We start from the raw sequence: 26763 nt of genomic DNA, 5'->3' as shown, positions 1-26763 counted from the left end.
CAGAGTTTAAACCAGCAAAATCTATCTGTCCAAGCAACCTGGATGCAAATTAACCCACTGGGCCTGAGCTGAGGCCCTTGAAAACCACTGGTCATACGTTCTTTGGAACACGCTTATTGTTCTTATTTACTGTACGCTCCTGCAGGAGACTCTGCGCCGTTCTTGGCTACGACACTAGCAGTTATAACACCAGAGATATGCAATGGCTTGAATTCCTATATTATAGCGAGCCAATTATCAAGGCCAGCACTGAAAGAACAAAGTTTGGCCCACTGCTGTGAACGAAATTAAAACAGCAGGTTCTCCCTACTCCTCTCACTAAGGAGACTCTTTATTACCTGTCTGCCTTCTGATGAACAAGACAACTGAGAGGGGTCACAGGCTTTTCACCAAGTCAGGAAATTCATGCTGTGACTTTTAACCATATCAGTGGCAAGGAAAAAAACAATCCCCCTCAACACTTTCCTGCTGATGCTGAATGCAAAGGAAAGAATCTCAGCAATGCTGAATGAATCCTATGGGGACGTTACTTCTCTTACCTGCCCACGTTCTGCTCAGTCTTACTGGGGACTTTTGGAAAAGTTTCAATTTTTCCTTTCGCCTAAATTTAGGACCCCACCACCACTGTTTACTAACTGTTATTTTCTGTGCCAGATTCCCTTTGCTTGGACATCAGCTACACGAAAAAAAAAAAAAAAAAAAAAAAAAAAAAACAAAAAAACACCCTCTCTCTTCTGTTCATAATTAATTTCATTTTCTGTAGCTCCTGATCTAGAGATTAATTTTCTCCCCGCATCTTTGGGCCGCAAATGTTACTAAGATTTATTTGGAGTTAAATAAGGACGGTGCTATCAGTGAAGCAGGAAAAAAGTACAGGAACCTCTACTGACACTACATTAATTTTTTTTTTTTTTTAAATAGGTACAGAAACAAAAGTAACTGGACCTCTAACTGAGCTGGTCTTATCATCAGCTGAGAACCCAGAGAGTCTCAGACTGAAATCTTGAACACCATCACTAGATTTTTCTGTTGAGTACAAGGTGAACACTACAGCTGTAAACTATTGCAGCACTCAGGGAACATTTCAGGGCTACTTGTAACACTCTGCATTTACAACAGCAAGTTCAGCGTGATACTGCTCTGCTGCTGTGGACAGCCAGTCACAGCCTGTGTCACCCAGTGAAATAAGGACACCACTGTTGAGTGCGGACCACAAACCCGAGGAGCAGACATCCCCACCGTCAGGCGCACAGGGCAAGCAGGACCTTGCCCCCACCTGCAAAGCTGAAACCACAGCCATGCGGGTAGGAACATGTTCAGAGAGGAAAACAAAAGCCCAAGCACACGTACCAGCACTGCTCAAAACCTCAGCTGCAATTTAAAAGTAGCTCCAGCACAAACCGTCTGCAGGGCTCTCATTTAAAACTCAAGTTTCTATAGCAGTCAGTTCTTTAACAATAAATTTAAAACACCCAAACTGATAACTCTCCCTAAAAACTGAAGGAATATTATATCAAGAGCGGGATCCTGCTGACTACATTTTGAAAGCGGCTTGGGAAAAGATCAAGAAAAAGTTTTAGAAGCTTAACATAAAGAAGCCAAGTAAACAGCAACAAAAGCAGCAGAGTAGTCCCTATCACTTTAAACAACAAAAAGCTGAAAGAGGAGAAACTGAAGTTTATCCCTCTTTACCCCAGATACCTGAAACTGTGCACAAAATAGGAGGACATGGAGAAGCAGCATTTGTCAGTCACTCTAATTTAAGGTCAGATGCAACAGCCTTTTTGGGCCAGTTACTGTGATTCTGCCTGCAATATTGGTCTCCAACACTGCAACAAGGTGCTGCTGAAACATTAATCTACACCCAATTCCCCCAGTGAACCAGACACTGTAAATAACGTATCGCTTTATCCCATTTTTGTTATTTAAATAAAATCTCTCCTACCATGGCAGACGCAGCCAAACTTACCCTGGGCACAGGTAAGCCAACAAAAACTGCATCAGGGAGGAACAAGCTCTAAAGAGCACTGAATTCATTTGTCATTGGGTTTTTTACTGTAATTAAAATCACAAAGCTGCCACATGACATTAAACACAGCTGACCTTTCTGGTTTACACATTTAATATTGATAAATAGCCCAATGAATGTATTTGCAGCGTATCTGCATTTTGGCTTGACTTCTTTGTGAGGTTAACTATTTTCTATTGGAAAAATGCAGTAATTGGAGAGTCCTTGGCCTACGTGACACACAGATGGCACTCAGACGCAATGACTCTGTCATCTTCTTGTACCTGGTCACCCTCCTGTCCATCTCTGGCACCAACTCCTGGCTCCAGAGCCCAGGACTCCAAGAGCTGCATCTCCATCACAACAGAGATACCGATAGCTCAGAAGATGCTGCTGGCCATAAACAGGTAAAGGGGGCAGGGGGAATAAAAATCACCTCTTCCTATACTTGTCCTTAATGCCAACACAAAGCCAGTGCTTCTCCTCCACATTCACTCACCCCACACTGCTTTAGCAAGAGATTAATCAGGAAACAAATATTCCATCAGCTTGTGCAAACTAAGGCACAGTTACCCGAGTCATGTTTAGCAAAACCAGCAAGAACACTCATCCACAGACCAGGCCAACCTCTTAGTTCACTCAGGTTCAGCCACCTCTGCTGCTTATGCATCATCACACCGCATACAATCTCATTCTTCCTCATTTTACAGACCTTCCCACCTCCTGCCTCTGCTGACACACACCCACTTGGCCTCCAAATTCCCCTGCAGGAAATGCCGCCTTCCATTCCCCAAGCCAAGATCAACCACCCTTCTGGAACCACTGAACTACATTACTGCTCTCTCTTAGGCAAGTTCTTCCTCAGAAATGACTTCTATCGAGAACAGCCAAATAACAAAACAAAGCAAATGAAAAAGAAGGGTGATAAACAGCTTTTTTTTTTTCAGTTTTAAATTCTCCTGTGTCCACAAAACAGAACTTACTGGCTGAAGAACCAGCTGAACAGGAGATGGCACAGCTGCAGCAGAAGCCCTTCTGCTGCTGTCCTTATCCTCTTTGCAAGTACCAGCCTCAAGTCTAACAAGAGCCTCACCTCAGCCTTGCCCATCAACAAATCTAACAAAATATTTCCTTTCAAGCAATACCAGAGGCAAAACTTATCTTAAGCATTACTATCCCATGATCCTCCTACACTGCCTGGCCTCGAGGTCCAGAATAAATGCTTCTCCATGAGGAGCTGAATCGAGGAGACAGAACAGACCGTTTTACCTTCTCACTGACGTCAGTGGAGATGCACCAGATTAACCTGGCCCCAAATTCTGGCTAGTTTTTCAGTTGCTCTTAGATGGACACGGTATCAGATTCCTGCCAAGGCTCTAATCAAAGCTGTTTTCCTCGGATCAAACCAGACCCTTTCCAAAGTTCACATTCTCCAACAGAGAGGGTCCGCAGCCATACTGGCATCTGTCTGTGTTTGTTCATCTTTGGAAAAGGAGAAATGGCCCCACAGCCTGTTTTCAGCTCAAGGAGGGGAAAAGAGCTCTGCAGTTCACAACTACAGAAAGTCACCTTCCCCTGGGTTTCTACACAGTATCCTGCAAGCTTTCTGCAACACTCAGTCAAAACCAACTTTAAAGGTACACTACACACATCCCTTGAGGCAGTATGTGTCTTCAAGGCTACCTACAGTATTTATACAGCCCCTCTCAGTTTGGTACCTGCTCCTCATAATCATTGTTCCTGTTTGCAACACTTTGGAAATTAACTCTTCTTAACACTGTTTATGAAGAGGGACAATAGCACACAGAAATTCTAAATTATTTTCTCAAGATCACACAAGAAGCCTGTGGCAGAGCTGGGTACTTAACTTGGGTTCCCTAAACCCCGGGATAAGGCTTGCATCAGCGAGTCGCTGTTCTCAGGCATCCCTGTGAGACATCTAACAAGAATATTTGTGCCATCTGATTCTCGGATCAAAGGAAAAAAAAAAAAAAAAAATCATTGTAAACTGCAAGTGGGAAAGTGGAGGAAAAAAACCCCACAAAAGACCATCAAACCGACCCAAACCTAACCCAGCCCTCATGTCTTGCCCACTGTCTGCCAAGTGAGCCAACCCTACTCTCAGACACCACTGTGTGAGGTGTCAGAGAAGAATCTAAACTGGGAGCCAAGAGCAAAGTAATATTATTTTTCCATTAAAGCTCATCCAATAGATGCATTGGGCATAACTCTCAGGTGGGAAAAGGACTGCAGTTGCAGTCCCAAACAAAACATGCTGTTCTGCTGGCATATGTTCTCCTTTTTCAGCACAAGGGAGGAAAGGGCAGGAAGACAGCTCTTCCCTGCTGAGCACAAGATTCTTCCAGCCCCAGAGCTGAGCTCTCCCAAACCAGAGCAAAACCCCATTAAGCAGCACGAGGTGGCACTCTGCAGGGGAAGGGTTTTCCAAGCCAGGTCACAGAACTGCAAGAGTATGTTGTACTCACTGCTGCAATCTGGGGTCAGCAAAGAAGTCCCCAGCTGGCTTCCCTCCTCACTGTACTGGCTGGGAGCCAGTGCTGGTGTGGGTCTCCTGTACCACCTGAGACCCTACGTGCAGAGGCTGATCCTGGCCCCAAGTGTTAGGGGCAAACTGCCCCATCTCATACACTCCCTCATGCAGGGCCCTGCATGGCCAAGAGGAACCGAGTTTGCTGAACAAGCAGCTATTCAATATTTCGCTTTCTCCTCATTGTTCAATGCGTGGCCTGGAGCCAAGCCCTGCTCTGAATACAGAACCGGTGGTTTCCTTACAGGCTTTCTGACAGGCTCACCGAGAGCAGGGGCCAGGCAGCTCACAAGCACGTTTATTGTCAAGCATCCTCGCTTTCCAAACTGGAAGCTAAGAAACAGAAATCAGAGTTGCAGCTTCTCGTCCCTCTGGGTGCTTCCATGAAGACCCCCAAGGGCCTGGTTTTCTGGGCCACTGTACACGTTCAAAGCACAACTCCCACTGGTGCCCCTTGCAGCTGTGCATCCTCAGCACTTCTGCAGCTCAGATCCCAGGCTCGTATCTTGGGGAAAAAAAAAAAAAAAAAAAAAAACCACAATATGAGGAACAGACTATTTGGGGGTCTCCTATGACAGCAAGGCTGAAAGGGACTGGCTGAATGTACATAGGGCAGCTGACAGGGGCCAGGAGTGAAAAGGTCTCCAATGCGCTATTCACTGCTCTATTTGTCTGCCTTCTAACTTCTGTGACAAGTGAGCAAAGGTCCTACAGAAACCACCTCCTTCCTTTCCCAGCCCACAGTCAACCACATCAGAAGGGGCTCACACACACAGATCAGACACAAAGGCTGATGTATGTTCATTCTGGGAGGTATCTCAGCCATTTCAGCAGAGAAACCCCAGCCCACCTCCCCTGGACATGCAGCAGCCACCACAGAATCACAGAACGGTTTGGGTTGGAAGGGGCCTTTAAAGGCCATCTAGTCCAACTGCCCTGCAAGGAGCCGGGACATCTCCAACCAGATCAGGTTGCTCAGAGCCCCGTCCAACCTGGCCTTGAATGTTTCCAGGGATGGGGCATCCACCACCTCTCTGGGCAACCTGTGCCAGTGCTTCACATTCCTCATTGTAATTTTTTTTTCCTTATGTCTAGTCTAGATCTACCCTCTTTCAGTTTAAAACCATTACCCCTTGTCCTATCACAAAAGGCCCTGCTAAAGAGTTTGTTCCTGTCTTTCCTATAGGCCCACTTTAAGTACTGAAAGGATGCTACAAGGCCTCCCCAGAGCCTCCTCTTCTCCAGGCTGAACAGCCCCAACTCTCTCAGCCTGTCCTCATAGGAGAGGTGCTCCAGCTCTCTTATCATCTTTGTGGCTCTCCTCTGGACCTTCTCCAACTGGTCCATGTCCTTCTTATGCTGGGGGCTCCAGAACTGGACACAGTACTTCAGGTGGGGTCTCATCAGAGCAGAGTAGAGGGGGAGAATCACCGCCCTCAACCTGCTGGCCACGCTTCTTTTGATGCAGCCCAGGATATGGCACATTGACAGCTCATGTACAGTATTTCATCCACCAGTGCCCCCAAGTCTTTCTTGACAGAGCATCTGGATATCTTCTATGATTTAGAACTTGGCCAAATTCAGGCAGATTCTCACAGGTCAGGAAAAAGTATGTTCTTTGCCCTCACCAAGGCAAGATTCCTGTTTACTATCCATGATGCAAGAGAGTTCAAGCTCCTTGTAGACACATTCTTGGACTTTTTTTAATACACTGACAAAATCATGTTTTTCAGGATCTCGTGAGAAGAAATGTCAACTAGCTTCACCATGGAACCTCCAAGCTCCCCCATGAACAGAGAAGAGCATGGCATAGAACGAGGACAGCAAGATACAGACACTTCCTCGCAGTTATGTCAGGTGTGTGCTGTCCCCCAGGTCTCTCCCAAGAGCAACCTGGGAAGGACAGCCTCCCCACACAATCACCATAAACAGATCACTCAAAGCAAAACAATTTAAGTAGAATGAGGCATAAACTTCATCCATTCACTGCTAACACCTTAGTATCTCTGTTAATGAAATTTCCTCTCTTGAATATTCGAGTGTACTACAGAGCAGGGTAAGGCCTGACGCTGCCGATGGCTCTGTGCGGTCCCCACCCTGCTGACTTCCAGCAGGCTCCATGAGTCCCAGGGCATGGTCAGGGACTCAGCCTCTTCCAGGGCCCCACCAGAACCAGTATCACTGTTGCTGGTTACCTGCACGGCAGAGAGATCGCAGTGATTCACAGAAAAAGAATAAAGACACAGGAGGCAATTCTCAAATCTACCCAGAAAACTTATGATCCCAAGTCTCATGTTCCTTCAAACAGCCACAAGCTCCAAAACACTAACTCTGCTTCCAGAAAACAGGATTTTAAAAGTGTGTGCATTACCCCAACGTACAGATGGTGGGAACCAGGTAATGTACAGATAGTAGGACCCATGTAGGTCATCTGATGTGCCCAGATCTTGCAACCTTTCGGTAGTAAGCTCAGGAAACAATCCAAGGGCCCAGCATGCCAGCTCTTTGCCCTATACCACACTTCTCCCACACATAATGTTACCCTTTCGAAGAAGATGGTCATATCCAGAAATAGCCTTAGCAATGTCATCTGTAGAGCAACAGTCCGTTTGGGGAACGCGTACTGCCCTGCGACACCCATCTTCTGACCTAAAGAAACTGCCTTCAGATGCACTGGGGAAAATGAGGCTTTCGGAGTAAACTTCATCTGACTGAAACATGCTTTGAAAAGAAACTGGTGGCATTTGTATGGCTGAGGGTTAGGCCAGAGTTTGTTCACTGCTATTTAGACTTGTTAGTTATCTCTTATGTTACAGCTAAAAAGCTGCAATACTGTGCCTGGAGATGAAGGGAGGGGAAATATACTTGAAAATACATTAACATCGCTGTTAGCTACACAGTGTACCAGGGAAACTGAGGCACAAAGACTTCAACAGGCTGTAAAAATACCAGAAAGAGGATCCAGATGTCCTGATGTCTGGGATTATATTCTGTCAACAGGGACACGCTCATCTAGCATCTGGGAGATCCATGAAAAAGAAAGGTTGAGAAAAACAGAAGAGCCCTGATTTCTTCTGTTTTACAGTTCTGGCTCACAAGCAGCAGCAACTAACAAAGGCAGCAAGGTGGCTACCTCCCACTGCTCCCAGATGGCCAAGCTACTTGGGAAACAGTTCATGAACTGCTGCAGTTTGCAGCCTGACTGTTGAAGGCAAACGAGAATGGGTGCCATGTTACCTTACCATATCTACACATTGCTTTACAGCTGCCCAAGCACATGGGCAACGACAACCAGAGTAACAGTCTCAGCAGCAATCCCAGTGTCATCTGTCCTTTCCCATAACTTCTCTTTTCTTGATGGCGTAACAGATGGAAGGAGATAAATAAGAAAGTTCAGAAAATAATCAACTTATTTATGCAGACGAACTTTAATCAAAACTGAGGCAAGAGAACTGCTCTCAGTCCACATGCCTGCTTGTCACAGAGCAAGCAGCAAAGTATAAACAAGTAATTAAGATAATGTTGGAAATCATCTAGGCTACTTCAAACTGGATTAATAAAGCAACAGAACCGAAGTGAAATCACTTTCCTATCAGAGAACTGAAGTACAGTAGGGAGCACAGAAATGAGAGATGGGAATGCATCCAGCAGGATGGAAAAAGCAGGCCTGTTCCCTCTGAGCTGACCAACAAGGCAGCGCCTCATCGAGAGGAGATCCAGGCAAAGGCCAGCCAAACACACAGCCCCAGGGACCCACAGTCCCTGATCAAGAGAGACCAAAATAGTCAACAAAAACAAATCCTATTTTTGTGGGTTCAAAGGGAGTAGGAGCCAATACTCTAAAGAGAACAAACAGAAGCCACTCTTTGAATTTGGGCAGAAGTTTGTCAGGAGATGAACAACAGCAGAAACTCCAACAAGCAAGACAATTAACTCAGCAGCATGACAGACTGGTCTGTTTGGGTCAGAACAAGAAATGGATTTGAAAGGTCAACTAGGAGCAAGAAAGGAAAAAAAGTCAGTCTTACCTACAAACAGGGGAGCAGATGGAAACAACACTACAGGTGACAACCAATTCACTGCCACGCCAAGGATCAGGTTGAACAAAAGCATGAAGGATAAACCCCTGTATGTGTTGTGGATGAGGCATTACACACAGAAGGTACAAAAAGGATACAAATATGGTGAGAGGGGGAAAAAAGACCAAATCGTTTGACAAACAAGGAATACTACTTAAACCAGCAAATTGACTGTACACCGAATATACTGGGAAGAGAAAAATCAAGGAATTCCATGAATAGATGACCAGGTCTGACCTAAATATCCTCCCCACTGTGCCAGGACACCAAATCTCTCTAGGAGCTGGGGCTAACAACCTTCACATTTCCAAAGACCCTACGAACCAAAATATGAAGTTTCTTGTCACTGTGCCAGCACCGCTATCAGTGATGTCAGCCCGCGGCAGCTGCAGCACAGCTCTACCTGGACAGAGCGCTGCAATGCAAACAGCACAAGCCCTGACTAACAGTCCCGCTGCTGCGGAACAGCATCTCCTGTAGAGGCCTCCCCCAGATCCGGGAGGACAAAGGGATCATGAGCCTTCAGCCACACAGAGTGACAATTCACAGCAGACAGACGCTGCAGCAGTGAATTATAGCTAAGTTGCAGATAACACCAACAACTGAGCCTGCTTCTAGTTTACACAAAGGCCTCTTTGCACAACTCAGACAGACACTACAAATTAAATTTTAAACCTCCTGAAGGTACCGAAGTATAAATTCAGCCCAGAATCATGGGTTTCTGCAGACTCCCTGCCACACAGATCTCCCTATGCAGGGCTATATTACCACTAGAAAAAGGAAAGCACCAACTGCAGCTCTGCAGGATCTTCCCACTTGGCGGGCTACAAAATAAACAAGGTGACAAAGGGGAACACAGTGGGTTTCCCCCATGGAAGCTGCTACATCAGCACTAGCACTTTTGGAGGCCTCATTCCTCACTAGGGAAAGGGGTTTATGCTTCTCATGCCATTTGCTGGGTTCACCCACACTTTCTTTATTTTGCCCAGTAACCTGCCAGTTGTTGTACTGCAAAGCCAAGCATCACTGAAAAGATACTGCACACAGAACCTCACCGACATAGGTTATTTTCTTTTTCCCCAAATCACTGGCAGGATCTCAGCTTCTGATGGACATCAACAGAGACAAGGAAAGACACAACTTCGTGCCAGAAGGTTCAGAAACTCTAGCATCACTATAATTTGGCTTGCCTACGCTTGCAGCCTGCACTGGGGCAAATCACATCAAACAGGCCCCTGGGATGTGCTGAGGCCGACCCGAGCTCTTTGAGCACAGCCCTACCTGCTGGCCTGCCCTGATCAGCAGTACTCCAGTATAAACCTGCAGAAGGCAGTGGGATTTTAACAAAGGGTGATTCTGCCTCTCATGCATGGACCAGCAATCCATTTTCCCAGCCTAACAGTCTAACTGTTGTTATGCTTTCTCAAAAAGAAGCCATGCTCACACCTAACTATAGTCAATACTGCTGGCCATTGCCGCTCAACACCTCTGACGGAGAAGCGATCCATAACAGCTCAGCCGTGTCCAGTTTTCCCTTCTTGAAAAATCAACATATTCATGTACACTCTCTACTGGAAGGCAAGATCCCATCTCCAACTGTTTCTAGACAAAATTTCAATAACAACAACATAAAGATTCCAGATAGTAATCACACTGTTTGTACATGATTAAAATGTGGCATAAGTCAAAACATGGCACAGCAAATTTCATCCATTCTCTGTTTTACACACATGGATTTGTACTGTACGAAGCAAAGCCAAGTCCTGAGCCATGAGTAGAGCTCCCTGGCACCACAAGGCTTGAGACAGAAAGCACAGTCTCTATCCCCAAAGTATTACACAAGGGCCAGATTCTAACTCACCTACACACAGCGAGTCAAAACTCAACTCCCACTAGCTGTGGAGTAAGATGTGATCCAGTGCAAGTGGCTAAAAGAAAAAAAAAAAAAGCCCCCCCCCAATAAAGTATCACCCAGAAACAACTGACAGAGACTAGGAAACAGCAAAGCTGCCAACAAAAAGCCTCAGAGAGCAGCTCTCTGTGACATGAAGAAAGGGGTAGGGGTTTGTGTCACAAAACAACCCAGGCTGACACAGCGATCTGCTCTTTCAGGAATTTCTTACACAAGAAAGGCAAACCACTCAACACACTGCGCCTCCTCTCCCCCAATAAAATCAGAATTTCAGCACTGTCCTAACTCCAGAGACTGCAAGGACTGGAAACTGCCATGTACTCAATCACCAGCATAACGTCGGGGGCAGTGAATCTCCTCTGACAGAGAGATACTTAACACTGTGCTTAGGCAAGTGTTCACCCCCCCCCCACCTCCCTCCCTGCGCAGCAAGGTACAGCTGCACAGCACTGCTGTTCTGGTAAATCAGGCCTTCTTGCACACCAGACAGCCAAGGCTGACTTGCAGCTACACATGCCACATCCTTTTAGCTCCTGCGCCCGTGTTTGTGAACCTGTGGCACATGAAGCCATAACCTGAGGCACATGAGGGACCTAATGCACATCTACCTGCCCCCTCCCCTCCAATTCTGTGCGCAAATTAAGCTTAAAGCCAAGAGTACCTGAGGGTGTCAATACTACAGCCCCCATCCCTACCCTTAAAAAACAGCTTTAGAGGTTATGAGAGTGGAGGGCTACAGAGAAGGTTCAGCACAAAACCAAATGATGGGATTTAGAAGTGTGGGGGAAAAAAAAGTTTCAAATGCGGCAGAGGAGAGTGCAACAGGAGAAAGTGAGGTCCATCACCAGAATAGCCAGAAGGCCAAAGAAGCCTGGGCACCTAGATTTTCAAGATATCACGTCCAAAGTGCCTTACTGTACCCATTACAGCTGCTGCTTCCAAGCTCTGCAGGAAACCTGCTACCAGACTGTAGATATCTGAAAGGCCCTTGGGAAACAGCCTCAGACACAAGGGAGGATAATGGGAAGAGAGGAAAATGAAAGGAAAAAGAAACTGGACAGAGATCAAACCCTCCCCCATGGAACTGAGTAATAGATTCTTTGAGTGCCCTTAACAACATGGGCCTCCCGGGAGAGCTGAGGGCTCCTACCACCACTGGGAGGGTGCCTGGCATTTCCCCAGGATCAGATCAAAAAATAACAGGCTTTTCTACATGCCTGAGAGTCTAAAAAAAACCAAAACACAAATGACAATCTAATATTGTAACGTAATTTCAGATTCCGTTATAAATCTTAATTTCATTAAACTGATTGTATTATGGGGGGGGGGGGAATCATTTAGCATCCCTGCTGTTTATTTTATTTCCTGCTGACACAACAATTTAAATTGATTAAAAAGTCTTCTCAATTATTTTCCAAAATGTATAAATATCAATCCAGTCTAATCCAACTAGCTACAATGAACCTTTCCAATAACTGGGTCTATTTAGATCTGTGTATGCAGGGGTCTGTAAGAGCAGTTTGCAGTGACACAGAATGCAGGTTAATGTACCCACAGACCTGTACCTCCAGCACGGACTATTTCACTTCTCTAGCGAGTTTTTAGAACTCGGCTTCTCTCCCAGAAACATCTTCAGAAGGAAGGAACATTAGATAAGTGACACTGTATGTTACAGTAAATCTCTGATTTTTCATCCCTGTTCAAAAACCAGAAGATACTTTTGTCAAGAGCAAAAAAAAAGAAAAAAATTAAATTCTAATTTAATTCGAGTTGGCTAACGGATTTGCTTGGATTTTTTTTGCTTTTAGCTGTCTTTTTAAAAAAGCTTCCCTTGTTTATTATGAACTCCAGGTCCCAATGACTGTGATTCTCCATATATTTTTACAGGTGGGTAATTTTCAACACCTAGATGTCCCTGACTAAAGCAAGACTGCATATTTTAAAATATATTCAGGTTTTAACTCACAGTATGCAACACTAGGTCTTTAAAATACCCATGCAAAACACTGCCCATACATACAGATAGTGTCCTGAGGATTGCTGCAGAGTGGCTCCCCTCTGCAATCTGCATGCCGTCGCTTGCACAACTGAGACAAATGAAGGAAGAGAGAATCTGAGCCAAAACATCCTTATTTAAAAATGAGTCATGTAAATTAGAAATAAAGAAGCAATTTCCCTCTTATTATTAGAAAAAAATGCAGTTTCCCCTCTTATCTGCACACCCCTGTTTGAGGGAGAAAAAAAAATTATTTTTGCTGGGACTGGGAGACCATCGTAGACCTGTAAGGATGAGATTTGCTCCAGCACTGCCATCCAGAGCTGGGCTGCCTGTTTCTCAGAACTTTCTGGGTGTTTGTGCCATGACAGCACAGAGCCTGTTGGGAAGAAATAGCTGTCATGTCTGGACTGCACATGCTGAAGGGAAATACTTAGATTTAAACTATTAAAGAGCATCTAGGCTTTGTAAATACCCTGCACCATAATCATGGATTATTTGGTTCAATAAAGACCAGTAACAATGCACACATGTCAATTTCTAAAAATGTATAAATAAAGAAAAAAAAGAAAACAACTGTGCTTTGCCAAGGTTGCTTGAGAGACATTTTTACAGGAGGCTTTTAAATTAAAAGATCTGCAGGAGATCTAAATGCATAATTTCTCTACGCTAATTACACATTTTGAGACAAAAGCAATCTAAGAAAATATCTCCCCCACGCATGAAACGCAAGTTTTGTCCCTCATCAAGGGCTTGATATTTAATTCAAAGTCCAAACTCCACCGGACAGAACTCACTGAATTGTCCCTTTGATTTTAACAGGAAGGGATGATACCGAGCCTTCCTTAAACAAGGCTGATGCTGTACTCCGCGTCACACAAAACACACTGCAGTGCATTTGGAGGCACCCTGAACTTCACAGTTGTCACTTCCCGGCACTGCAGCCATCTGGAAGGCCTGCCATCTCCTGCAGCAAGTGCAAGCTGCTACGACTTGTGCTCAAAGAAACTTCCATTTCCAACTGTGTCTGTAAGGTCTGAGCTCCCCAAAAGCCTTGCTCTGGTCTCTGAGTGGAGCAGACCTGATGCTGGTCACTCCTTGAGGCCAAAACAAGCATGGAATGCAACACACTGGGTAAGACTCTCACTCTAAAGATTCAACTTGGCCTCAGTATTGCTTGTATAAGGAAGGTTTTAAATAAGACTAGAAAGTAGCTTTTCTGCTTCTCTGTTGCCTTTCCCCCCACATCAACACATTCAGCCCATCAGGCTAAATGGCCTAGCAGGCTGGTCTCAGCACAGAAAGGCGCCCGTGAGAGCTGTGCCTGGGGGCTCTGTGCCAGCAGGGCATGGCGGGGCACGCTGAGCACCCAGGCCCCAGGGATGGGAATGCTCTGCATCCCTCTCTAGCCTACAGGCTGCTGGATTCAGTGCTAAGGAGCTCCTGAAGGGGATGTGCTTCCAGCCCTCCTCTGGAGAAGGGCAGGTTGCCATGACAAAGGCCTTTGAGAGAAAGAAGTGTGGGATGGAAAAATAGTATGTGAGAAACCTAGAGGGGAAAAATACAGATCTCAGTTCAGCACTCGCCATCATTTCCCAACACAAAGTGACTGGGATTTGAGACTTTGGCTCATGGGAAACAGTAAATGGCTCATGGGAAACAGTAAAGGCTACAACTGGCCCGAAATCAGGAGAGGCTGGATGAAGGAGGGAAGGAAACACGCAGCACACAGAGAGCTCAGGATATGCTGATCCTGATGAAGAAAACTTCCCCACAGCAAGGTGTCCTAACATCACTTCAAACAACCTTTATTATCAAGTGCTGCCGAAGCAGAATCACTGGAAGCAAAGGCACCTTTCCCCTAGGCCTTTAAAGGTCTTTCCCAATGGCCTTAAGAAAGCTTTAATCACCTGAGCCACCTGCCACCATTTTATAGATTGCATAGGCCTTGCTGCAGTGAAAGCAAACCTGCAACTGCCTTTTCAAAATTATACTTTAAGCTTCTAAAGTTTCTCTACCCTGGAAGGTCTCAACAAGGTCTGAATAATTCTACAGAAGGGAGCAAAGAAAACAAAAAGAACAGGAGCAAGAGGGGAGAGACAGATCATACCACAGCACCAAGTGATAGGCTTAATCCTGTTGTCTCTTCTAGATTTAAGAAACCAAGAAATATGGCATTGTATAATAAGAAAAGCGTCAAAAACATTGAGTTCTACAATTATCAAGCAATCAGAAAGCTGGGAAATCCCACTGCCCTGAAAGGCAGCTTTGTTTTCCTGAACTGAATTTTTAACACATTGTATGTAGCAGCCAGTCATCTCCCTCTCTCCCATTTGTTGTAGGGGATCCATTTCAAAACATCATTTCCTTGCTTCAAATCATGCCTGTCATTACAGTCCCAAAGCACTCAGGCTACCCCTTAAAAGCAGTGACTTCTGGGTTGGAAAGACATCAGCTGTATGTAATGGGAATCGCTACTGCCTACCTCCTCCCTACAGATCTTCCTATTCCCCTTCCCTCTGCAGCATCCAAGCCTTGGCACAGAGTCAGCTGGCAGCGCCACTTCAGATACAGCTCCCCTGTGTCCCCTCTGCTCTCAGCGCTACAGATCCAGAAGGGATGCTGTACTTGTGCATCCCAGCTCCAAATCCCCCTGCCCTCAGACTCTTCCCATTTTCCCTGCAGGGTAAGTTTCTCTCCTCTGCTTCCAGCTTTCCTCTCCAGCTTCATCTTCCCAGCTAGCCCAGCACCCCACGCTTTCCTGCCCGCGTCGTACCTGTTGGCAATACTTGCATTGCTGCCACTGCCGCTGTGTCTCCTTGCCCGGCTCAGCCTCCGCGTGGGCTTTGGGTCTTGTAGTCCAGGACTTGGAACTGAGGGGAAGGTTGAGGCATAGCCATGTTCACACTCTGCACGAGAATCAACAGGCAGGACATAAAAAAAAAAAAAGGGTCATTTAAAAAAAAAAAAGGGTCATTTAAAAAAAAAAAGGAAGGAAAAAAAAAAAAAAAAGAAGTCAGCAGACAGGTCTCACCACTAACCCGTCAGCCTAGCTGGGGAGGCCCTTAACCACAACAGCTCAGGGAAATGACTGATGATGTATTCAGAGGGAAGTGGACTGGGAGGTGGAGAAAACAGAGGAAAGGGAGTGAGTGTAAAGGCTCTGCCAACCTTGGAGGAAGGGCAACACCACTCAAACACCTGAAAACATCAAAACAAAACATGACAGCCATGAGAGCACCTTGTCTCTCTCCTGCTCTCCAAGCAATCCGGACCGGGTGAACCAGGTGTGTTCACTGGGCCATCCAGGTCTCTGCACTGCCAGAGCCACCCACCACCACCTTCTTGCCCGGTGGGAAACTTGCACGCCAGTCCCCACTTTTCCTTCCAGAAAACACACCCACCTCAACCTCCCCCTCTCCACAAAACCCCTCCACCTCAGCCACCACTTCCAGGAGGACCTGTCAGCCTCGTCCCCCATAACCCCTCACCCTTCGGGGGCTGCCCACCAGCAAACCCTCACTCCGACCCCCGTCGCCAGGGCCCCTCGCCCCTCCGCGGGGATCCCTGACCCCGGCCCCGCTCCCCCCACGGAGGGCTGTTCTCTGCCCCCGCCCGGCCCCCCATTACCTCTCTCCCTTCGCTCCAGATACTCGGCCGCCTCCAGCAGCCGCTGGATGTTGATCATCTGGACCCGCTCCATGGCCCCCGGGCCGGCAGCCGGGGGACTCCGCAGCCCCGGGCCCCCCTCCGCCCCCACGCTCCCAGCTCCCCCGCTGGAAACGGGGGCGGCCGCGGGGGGGAGGAGCGAGGGATCGCCGTCTCTGCCCGCTGCCCGGGCCTCCTCACACCGACAGCCCTCTCGTCCCCCGGGGCTGGGGAGGGGGCCTCCCCTGGGAGGGCGAGGGGTGGGCGCGGGGAGGCGGCAAGGAAGCAGGCGAGGCAATGCCGGGAGAAGGAGCAGGAGCGAGACTCTCCCCGCGGGGGAGGCGAGAGCTATTCCTGACCCGCACCCGTCCCTGCTGCCCCCGCTCCGGCCCAGCCCGCAGCCCCCCTCACCCAGCCGGCCCCGGCCCGGATTTACCCCCACTTCGGGCCCTGCAAGGATCCAACCCCTCCGGCCGCCCCGCCCCGCCCGCCGCCTCGCACCACTTTGTTTACCTCTGCCCGGCGCTCACGGCAGGGGCAGAGCCGCCGCGGGGCTGCCTGGGAAATGTAGTTCCCCGGCCGCCGCCGAACACCGCGGGAAGGTGGCTGTCTGGGGTCACCACCGGGCCCCACACAGCACCCCTCCCCGGCTGGGGCTGGCAGCCCAAGGCTTCCCGGGGCAACGGCTGTGTGCCCTCACGCCTGAGGCGATGGCCTCTGCACCCACCCAGGCCCTGAGGTGATGGTGACCAGGCCCTGAGGTGATGGCCTCTGCACCCACCCAGGCCTTGAGATGGCGGTAACCAGGCCCAGAGGTGATGGCCTCCGTCCCCACACAGGCCCTGAGGTGATGGTTCTGTGCCCACCCAGGCCCTGAGGTGATGGTGACCAGGCCCAGAGGCGATGGCCTCCGCACCCACCCCGGCCCTGTCCTTCCTCCCTTGCTGCTGGCTCGCAGCTCCTGATGCACCAGCAGCACAAACCTGCCAACGCTCACAGTCCATACGCCCAGCTGTAAATGCGATGAGTGGGGCGATGAGTGGGTCACTGCCAGCGCAGGCCGGGGCAGCCGCTGCCACACCACAGCAGCCTGCAGGCCAGAGCTCCATGCTCCACCAACATGAGATGGCCATGACCTAGGAATCAGGAGGGACCTGCAGCCACTCTATCCCTCTGCTTCCAAATACCAGGGCTTTCCACACATGGAAGCGCCAGGACTGTGGCAAGAATAAAGCAAAGAGAGGCTACAAAAGAAAAAGCTGCAGCCACAGAGTGGGAGCTGTCTACATCTCACCTGTGGAGATGTAATTCAAGACAAGGTGCCAAGCTCTGGGAAGTCACATCGAGTGACTGATAAAGGCTTTCTGACAGGAGACAGAGGTGCAAGACCCATTTTTTAATGGGAACACAGTCCTTTGATATCATAGACAAAAGATGTCACAAGAGAGCAATCTCACCATGTACGATTTTGTATATTTGAACCAGCATGTAAACAAGCAACAACAGTGACCATCTCAACCTTTTAATAAATACTGTCACACATACACCTTGCAGTCCCATCTCTACTTTTCTCAGCATCTTCATAATGTATTTATGTCCTGATTTTCATACAGGCACAAACCCTCATGATCACTTCTGTGACTCTGAATATTGCCAACTACTTTAACGTTGGCTCGAATGGAGCTTAAAAAACAGTTAACATTTCCAGTCTCTAAAATACTTGTTCTACACTCATAAAGGGAACAACTGGAGAACATTCAAAATGAGAATCAGAAATTCCAGAGTAAAAATCCGAATCTCAAACTGACACTGACTGAGAAACCCTCCAAGGATTGTTCTGTAGTTCTAGTCGGGGTTGTTTCCTGGGCCTGAACCTTTAGGCTGTGACTGGTTACATTTGCAAACATTCCTCCATCAGAATGAGAGCTGGAAAAGTACCTTTAAAAACCCAGAAAAGCTGAGATTCTCAGTTAATGGCTTGTGTCTGGTAGCAGGAGCTTTAAGCAGAGCACAAAGTATCAGGAGACTGGCGATGAAGTTGCAACAGCTGGCAGCACTCAACTTGAGAAGGCCCGAAAAAAAGTGGATTCAAGGTAGCTAACTTCTCTTTAAACACATTTCGCTGATTCACCATTTCTGAGGTTTCCTCAGAAAACTGCAGGCTTGCAGCTGATGGAGGTAAAAATAATACCACTATTCAGTTCTTACACAGCCCTTTTCATCTCTGATCTCAAAAGGTTGGTTTGTTTTGTTTCTCTTAAGATGTGACAGTTGACAAATAAAGGAAGCTGGGACCCCTCTGGGGACATACCCCCTCATTCTGTGCTGCAGAAAAGCAAGCCCCAGCCCTTGCCCAGGCAGGACAGCCTCCATTCACGTACCTACCCTGAGCCAGACCACAGCACTTGTGAAAATCGGCTTTTGTCTGGGGGGAGAAGCTGGCAAAGGAAGTATTCTCTCTCTCCCTACCTCTTTCTTCTACACTAGAAACTGCAGATAGAGCAGATTGTTAAAAGCACGTGGAAAGTTTCAGATTTGAGCAGTCTCAGAGACTACTTACATGATCTTGCATTACTCACAAAGGGAAAAGGACACAGGTGCACACACCGCTCCACAACAGCAGGGTTAACACAAGAGCATTTCTGGGCTCTAACCTGCTTCCAAAACCAGGGAGCCATTTGCCTCTCAGGATTAGCAATACTAAACATGACCTCCCCCCGCACCTACAATGAAGTCCCTAAATCACAGGTGCTTGTCAGCATCCACTGCCACTCACTTTTCTGATGGCACATTTGGAGATACGTGGTGCCACTTTAGGGATTAAATGGGGAAAGCCACAGGGGGAAAATGAAGGGGTAGTTTAGGAGCGTATCAAAGCACCAGCCTCCCGAAGCCAAAGTTCAAGATACAAGATAAGAGGGTATGAAGGAGAGGGACACTGATACACACAGTGAATTAAATCAGCACTGGAATGAAGTAAGGGCAGGATCAGTTCTGCGTGAAATGATGTAGGATCAGCTCTTCCATCTACACATCAGCTCAGCTTCCAAGTCTTTGTTTCTGAAGTAAACAATATACAATTAGAAAAAAAAAATCTGTGTGAAACAAAGACAAATTTGAGAATAAACTGTGGGACACCTTCCCAAAGAAGGAGCCCTGAAGAGAAGCCAGGCAAGCCAACCTCAGAGCCACAGCAGATCCACAAAATCTTTCAGTTGCCACCCCAAGTGCTCGTGTGGGCAGGTCAGCCTGCGGAACGCCAGAGTTGTATGTGACAGAAACAAAAGTGGGTGGAAAGCGAATGGCACAAAGAGAGGCCTGATGCTATTCAACCGCTGACCAAAAAACCCCCCAAAGTCACATTTAAAATGTGGTTGAGCCATCCACAGGCAACGCTGGGGAGGGGCTAAGGGAAGAGTATTTTAGGGGAGAATGAGATCATTTAATTTAGTGGCTCCGAATGATCTGTAAGTACAGTTTTCTGATTATAAGTGCTTGCTGCTTGGCATCCCTTCTGGCAGCTGTGATTCACTTTCATTGTGTGTTCTGCTGCTTCGCCCTTTAGAAAGGGGCTTTTTACATTTTATTAAATGGCACTTCGGCAGCCCTCCATTTCCAGCCTTAATAATAGATTTGTTAATCTCCATGATAGCCTTTCCCTCCTCCTTAGCAACAATTTAAATATCCAAAAAGAAATCTGCAGTGCAGAAATCAATTAATATTTACATCTGAAACGCCGCTGTACTATTTTAATCAAGTAGAACAGATGTGGTCTGTTTTTTACCACACCACCATCACTTGCATTAAACTAGCATCTTCCATCAGGGCAATCTTCTAAAAGCTTTCCAAAGTAATGTTTTAAGCTTCTCAGACCTGCAACGACTTTAGCTTTTTCCTTTCCACTCTGCAGGAAGGGAAACTGAGGTGTAAGCAGCAGAATCGCTCGCATGAAGACACGCCCTAAGCTAGAGGTGGAACGGGAACACGAATCAAGATGCCCAACCCTCTGCCTCGAACACAAGGCTTAGAAAGAACACAATGCTTTGCAACGTGGAAGTTATTTTCAATAAAGGCAATCCCTCTGGCTAAACTGCCTAGTTTTCCATCCCTTCTTTGGCTTTTTCTAAAATCCTCCTATCCCCAACTCTTTGCAGCCTCTGGGAGGAACACAAAGATGGCGATAGTTGTAAGAGCTTCCTTTGCCCACCTTCAGACAAACCCTACAAATTCTTAATATTGCTTTCAAAGCCTCAAAACCTAGCACTCCTGCAACCAAGGCATGAGCAGAGATCCCCAGTGGGAACCATTCTTTGCTGCTCTCCAAGCAGCGAAAAGATTCACCGGTTCCCCAAATTTCTGGAGGCAGCAGATCCATAAAACTTCTGTTTTTCTAGCCAGGGGAGCAACGTCTCTGGCACACCTGAATATCCCACCTACCAGCACACACTGTGACAACCAGGTGTCCATTCCTGTACTGGTGACTGTGACAGCTCAGCATGGGAGGACTGGTAGCAGCCAGCTGGAGAACATCCCAAGTCCCACCTACTCAACACCCTTGCGATGCTTGCAATACCTTCAGCAAGGGACCTACACTGCCTCTAAGACGTGGCCTCATTTCTCATCGGGGAGCCTCATTCTTTCGCAAGACATCAGATAATCCCTTTCAGCACTCCCACTGGTGCCTGGAACACATCCGCTGGTGAGGACAGACATTTCTCAGAGCCAAACCACCTGGATATCCAAGAATCTGAACAGGAATAAAGCGCATGCTGCATACCTCACTGTGAGTCAAATATTAAGCTCTGCCAATCAATAAGGTAAAAGCCACAGGTCTACAGACCCTTTGGGCTACTTGCTCCTTTCTGTTGCTCTGTTTTCAGATCTGTGCTGTATCCCAGTTTATTACGAGTCAGTGACTTATTCTGTGACTTTCATTAAGTCACTTGACTGAATCAGCTGCAAAATTAAGAGGACCTCCTGTAAGAAAAAAAAAATACATCATACACAGGACGAGGCCTCTCAGCTAAATCAGAAGAAGGTAGGATTCCTCATCCAACAGCAGAAGGTGCTTCTCCACCAGCTCTCAGGATGATCTGCTGACAAGGGATGTGATCGGTTCTCAGCAGTGCTTCTGGCAGAGTGCCATGGTTTTACCTCTGCCCTATCATTTCGCCCACTGTGGCTTCCTTCTGAATTTTACGCTGAAGTCCAAACAGCGTGAGTCAAAATAACCCAACCTGGAAGTGGCTAACACATGAATCACTGTGGCCAGGTCACGAACCAGGAGGAATGAAAGGAGTTTATTGTGAGCTGGATGAAAAATATATAAATAAAGGAGCTCTGTACTGCTCCATACATCACACTGCTGTAAGGTCCAAGACCATCTATACTGACCCTGAGCCACGTGTTCACCTCTCATTGATTCAGCGGGAGCTCTGCGCTCAGACTGAAGGCAGTCTTGTCTCCTTCTGCCCTCCACTAATTATAGGTTTCTGATAAATCTTTACTTTGGCTTGTCAAAAAAAGACCCCAAACAGCACATGAACAATGGAAGGAGCCACATGATGAAGATACTGTTGACTCACCCTCAAGGTTCAGTTTTCCTCTCCTTCAGACAGGATTATTCAGGAGCAAAGGACAAATCTAAGGTTGCTCATTTGTTATTCCTGGTCAGAAGGTCAATAAGCACAGCCAGCGCTTCAAAGTGAAACTGCCAAGAAGGTCCAGCTATTTTCCGTGAGGGGTCAAAGTCCACTGTCCCATGCATACCCACCTCTACCAGTCTTGTGAATAAGGACACTGCTGTTACAGTGGCTTGTGTGTCTTCACGCTTTTAGAAGAGGATATGGCAACACAGGTCTGTACCTGCAGTGCGACCAGTATATACCACATACCACGTCTATTGCAGATAAGTCATCAGATCTGAAGAACTCATCACATGTTTACGCAACTCCTACTGCCAAAAGCGTGAGTCCACACACACAAAGAGCACGTACTAAGCCTCCGCTGATTTTACTGCAGGTCCCTCTAACAACATCTTCCAAGCTCCAGCATTTCAGCTGCTACAGATTTCCGGCCAGCCTTATTCACGAAGTGGCATTTGCAGAGGTTACAGATACACTAATAGAGCTGCCCTCAGCACAACTTTCATTTCTCAAAACAGCCGCTATAATTTTTTTTCATGTGACGGTTCTATTCCTTAGATACCAAGCTTAAATTTCTAGAAACAGGTCATTTGGAAACCTGTACATGTTGGTTAGCAAGGTGTGTTGGGATTGGGTTTTGTGGTCTCGCCATGAGAACTGCAGCGAGCAGGCAGGCAGCACTCTTACTCATTTCCAGAGGCTCAACTGGAAAAATTAATCGGTTGTATTTCAGTGGCCAAAATCTCCTGTTTACCCAAGCAGTCTGATAACAGGACTGTAGCCTCCCCCATCACCGTACTGTAATACAGCTCATTTTTATTCCAATTTTTTTAAAAGGGGAGTGAATACCACAAGGGTGGGTTTTCGGTGCTGGTGCCGGTGCTGAAAGGGCACTCTGGGAGCGAAGTGCCCCCCGGCCACAGCCCTGACGTACATCCTGCTCTGCTCCCTGGCTCTCAGCTCCGTGGTTCTCTTTCCACACTATCCAGTCAACCCATGGCCCCTCTGCTATTATTCCCGCCCACAACGATGGGATGTGGCATCTACACATGTGAAAAAAAATAATCTCCTTATTTCTCCCTGGGCACCAAGCAGCTAGGAAACTCCTGCCTTAACTGAAAGTCCTGCCCCAGATATGAAAGACTCCACGATTCACCTCGTACCACTGACCTGTGGGCAGAGGGGGGAAACTGGTGTGTTTGGGGGCTGAAAAGGGCCTCGTAGCTGCTCCTCTACCATCAGAAGGTGCGACACGCTCGCTCTGGGATATCCAAGAGTTTGGACCCACAAGAGACAGGGTTGCTTCCACCTCTCAGGGGGCTCCTCCACCAAACAGCATCCACTCCTGCTCTGGACAATGTTTTAAAAAGGTGAATTGCGTGGTACAAGGGCTTGGAAGAACGGATGCGGACACCAGTGTGTCAGAATGTCACATCAGAAACTGCACAAAGCTACTGAGAAAACCTCTTAGAGCTCACCCACCCATCCTGGCCACAAGGAGACAAACAACTCCCTGTCACCTCTGTTTTTTTAAGCCTGTGTTTCCTTGGGGCAGGGCACTGTCATTCCCCTACGTGTACAGCACCTAGCACAACAGGGCAGTGACTCAGCCACCTTCCTGACAGGAGTAACACCAAAATAGCTCGTTACAGCCCTGCGTAACGCCGCGGTCAAATGACCCGGGCATCCTGCAGGAAGCAGGCGAGCACTGAGCCTGCCTGCGACCGACTTTGGCCGCAGACTCCATCACCAAATTTTTCTGAGCTGGCCTCCTCTGTTATTGCTAATTGCCAGGTGGGTGACTTGTAAGGAGAGGTGACCAGCCATCACCAGCGCCTCTGCCAGGCCACCAGCACGGGCTGCGCTGAGCCGTCGCTCCTGCGCTGCCAAAGAGCAGAGCATCCTCTTGGTGCGATGACCTGAGCCCTGCACGCAGCTCTCTTCCCAGTAAGAATATCTATCTATCTATCTATCGATCAGTCTATCTATCTATCTCTCTATCTGTCGATCTATCTACACGTCAGGATACAACCCTCCCACTTCTGCAGCTATTCCATACTCCAGGCAGGGCCCGTAACGCTCCAAGATTGTTTTCCAGTCCCAGCAGCATTTTTCTTTGGGAGCAACACGTAAAAGCTGCCTGGTTTATGATGGTCACATCCTGAACGACGTGTTCAATAGTCGAGTGTTTGGTTAAATGGGACTTTTCAGCTGAAAACGTCCTGATTGCACATTAAAATATTGAAAGGTTTTGCAGGATTGCCTCGTAAAAGTGAGGATTTTCAGCACGATGCCCGCGATGATTGTCTGCAAAAGCGTCAGTGAAAACGAGTGCTCAGGAATGGAGTTGTTTGGATGTAAACACCTCCTTTCAAAATTTAGCAATAAAACCCCAGTATCCTCCCATCCTGCTTTTTTTTTTTCCAGTTCCAAACAAGGAACCGCATAAAATGACGCATTTTTAAAAGCAGATTAGATCAGATACTATCCGCCTCAACGGCAAAATAATTCTATCCCCTCCCCTCCCTCTGGAAAACCCCTCGATTTTGACACTTCCCCTTCAAGAGAGCAGCACTCCTAAATAAAAAAGCCAAAACAAACCAGCAGCATCACACTTGATGTCCAAAGCGGCGGTGCTGCCACCTTCACACGCGCACCCGATTTTCGCCGGCAGCTCCCATCATTTCCCTGCGAGCAGCCGCGCTGCTGCTTTTCTCCTCAGACGCACGGCTACGCAGCTTCATTACGAAACAACAATTAGCATGTGAGGAAAAAAAAAAACAAACACAACACCAGAACACAACCCCGAACACCCCAGCGTTAATTCAGCTTTCGAAAATGGAAAAGCAGCCGGGATTTGTTCTGGGCGAACAGAGATGAAGGGTTTTTGGCCCATCACCGCCACGGCTTTAGCGGTTTCCCCGCAGCGGGATGGCTCTCCCCGGCAGCCCGCGTGCGCGCAGCTGCTCCCGCACAACAAGGGCACCCTACATGGGCACCTGCGTGGGACCCACCGCCGCCGCGGCGGGGGGAGCGGCGAGGAGGGTGACGGTGCCGCGGAGACGCAGGGTGAGGGACTCGCTGGTAAAGTTAAACGGAAAAGAAAACGCAGCACGTGCTCCATGGAGGGGAGGAAAAAAAAAGAAAACTGGGGAGGAAAGAGTGAAATGAAAAAAAAAAAAGAAAAAATGAAATTAAAAAAAGAAATAGAAAATAAAAGGAATCAAAACAAAGACTGAAAGAAAGAGTAAAAGAGAAACGCGAGGAAAATAAGGGCAGAGCGCCGGTGGGGGAGCGGGGCTCCCGGTTACGTTCGCATCTGACACCCCCGCGGGGGCTCGGCCCCCTCCCCCCCCGGCCCGCCGCTCCGCTCGGCAACGCGTGACGTCACACGGGGGACCCCGGCGCCGCGCATTGGCGGAGCGGTACGCGCGGCCCCGCCCCCCGGGAGCCCGCCGCCAATGAGCGCGGCGCGCTGCCTCCATGTGCGAACCATGCGGTTGCGGGGGCGGGGCGCCGGCGGGCGCAGGGGGTCTGCTCCGCGCGTGGGGGGCTCCGCGGGCGCGTAGCCCCCGCCGCGGGGGTGCACGGCGGCCCCTTTGTTCCCAACGCATTTGTTCCCCGCGGTGTCGCCGTCCCCTCCACCTACCCCCCCCCCCCCGCGCCCCGCTCGGGAGACCGCTCCGCAGGGGAAAGGCGCCGGCTCCGCGCACCCTCCGCGCCCGCGGAGCAGGAGGCACAGTTGGTCGCCGCCCCGCACCGGGCGCTCGCCCTGCCCTGCCCTGCCCTGCCCTGCCCGCTGGCTACCTGGCGAGCGCCGCCGCTTGCCTACGTGACTCTGCCCATGCCCCGGCGGGGGGAGCGCGGACGTGTCACCGCCTCCTCCGCGGCCCCGCGCCCCCCCGGCCGCTCTCAGCGCCCCCCCGCCCCGCCGAGCCCGCCCTCCCCGAGAGGCGGAGATGCGCCCCCCCCGTCCCGCTCCGCTCTCCATCCCAAACTTTCCCCCCGGGGCTGTCCTCACCGACCGCGGGGGGGGGGGTGTCCCATGCGTGCCTCCGCCGCGGGGCGGGGGGGGTGCAGGCCGGCCCCGGCGCCCTTTATCACTGCGCTCTCGGCTCTAGCAGCCAGCCAAAAGTTTGAGTTATTATTCCCCCCCCTCCTTCACTTCACCCCCCCACTCGCCGGTCACGCACACGCGCGGCCGCGGCCACAAGCCCACGCTTACTTTTATTCTCCTTCTCGATCCGCTCCAGGTAGCTGGCGGCCTCCAGCAGCACCTGCACGTTGTACAGGAAGGTGTCCATCCCCGCCGCGGGGCTCGTGTTGCAGATGTCCCCGAGGGGGCACCGGGCCCCGCCGGCCCCCCCCGCGCCCCGCGCTTCCCTCCGCGGCCGCCCGCGCTTCCCCATGCCCCGCCGCCTCCCCGCGCGCCGCTGCCTGCGCGCCCGCCCGCCCGTCCGTCTGCCGCCCAGCCCGCCGCGGTCCTAGCGCCGCCGCCGTCCCGCCCCCCCCCTCCCCGCCACACACACCCCCCCCCTCCCCGCGCCCCGGCGGGGCGGCCCGGCCCGGCCGCGCCTGCGGAGTGCGAGCGGTGGCAGCCGCGCGGCTCTCGGCGTTTGTCACCCCGTGTCACCCTCCTGTCGCTGCCGCGAGGGCCTCCGCTGCTGCGGGACCCAGGGTGACGGGCAATGGGGGCCGGCACCCCCAGCTCCGGCAGGCCCCCGCACAAAGCACCGATGGTTTAAAATCAAATTACCCCTTTTTGGGGGGCTGTGCCCTTAGCAAGCCCTCTCTGGGTTCAGACTCCAAAAGCAATTCATACAGGATTTTTTCCCAAAACAACTAAAAGCCGGAGAGCGGGCAGGGGATGCGCCAGCCTCCCCTCCACCCGTGTCCGTCCCTGCAGACCCGAGGTCACGGCCCGGCT

General features: G+C 49.3%; 1 protein-coding gene across 3 annotated transcripts in view; it reads right to left on the bottom strand.

The window, feature by feature from the left end:
- MXI1 (MAX interactor 1, dimerization protein) overlaps positions 1-26245 on the bottom strand; it is a 58279-nt gene extending 32034 nt beyond the window's left edge. For 2 of the 3 annotated variants that reach the window (XM_086752519.1, XM_086752520.1), the window contains exons 1-2: positions 26062-26245; positions 15320-15452 (exon numbers count right to left, since the gene is read on the bottom strand). In XM_086752519.1, coding sequence (XP_086608645.1) covers positions 15320-15452; positions 26062-26245 — 317 coding nt within the window. Of the gene's footprint in view, positions 1-15319; positions 15453-16173; positions 16572-26061 lie in introns of those variants that run through there. The other variant, XM_086752521.1, reaches the window with a different exon arrangement.
- Between the last annotated feature and the right edge of the window lie 518 nt (positions 26246-26763).

Source organism: Chlamydotis macqueenii, chromosome 7 (assembly GCF_036417535.1).
Source record: "Chlamydotis macqueenii isolate bChlMac1 chromosome 7, bChlMac1.mat, whole genome shotgun sequence".
Taxonomy (NCBI): Eukaryota; Metazoa; Chordata; class Aves; order Otidiformes; family Otididae; genus Chlamydotis; species Chlamydotis macqueenii.
Note: the sequence above shows the minus strand (reverse complement) of the source record. Positions and strands in the feature narration are given on the sequence as shown.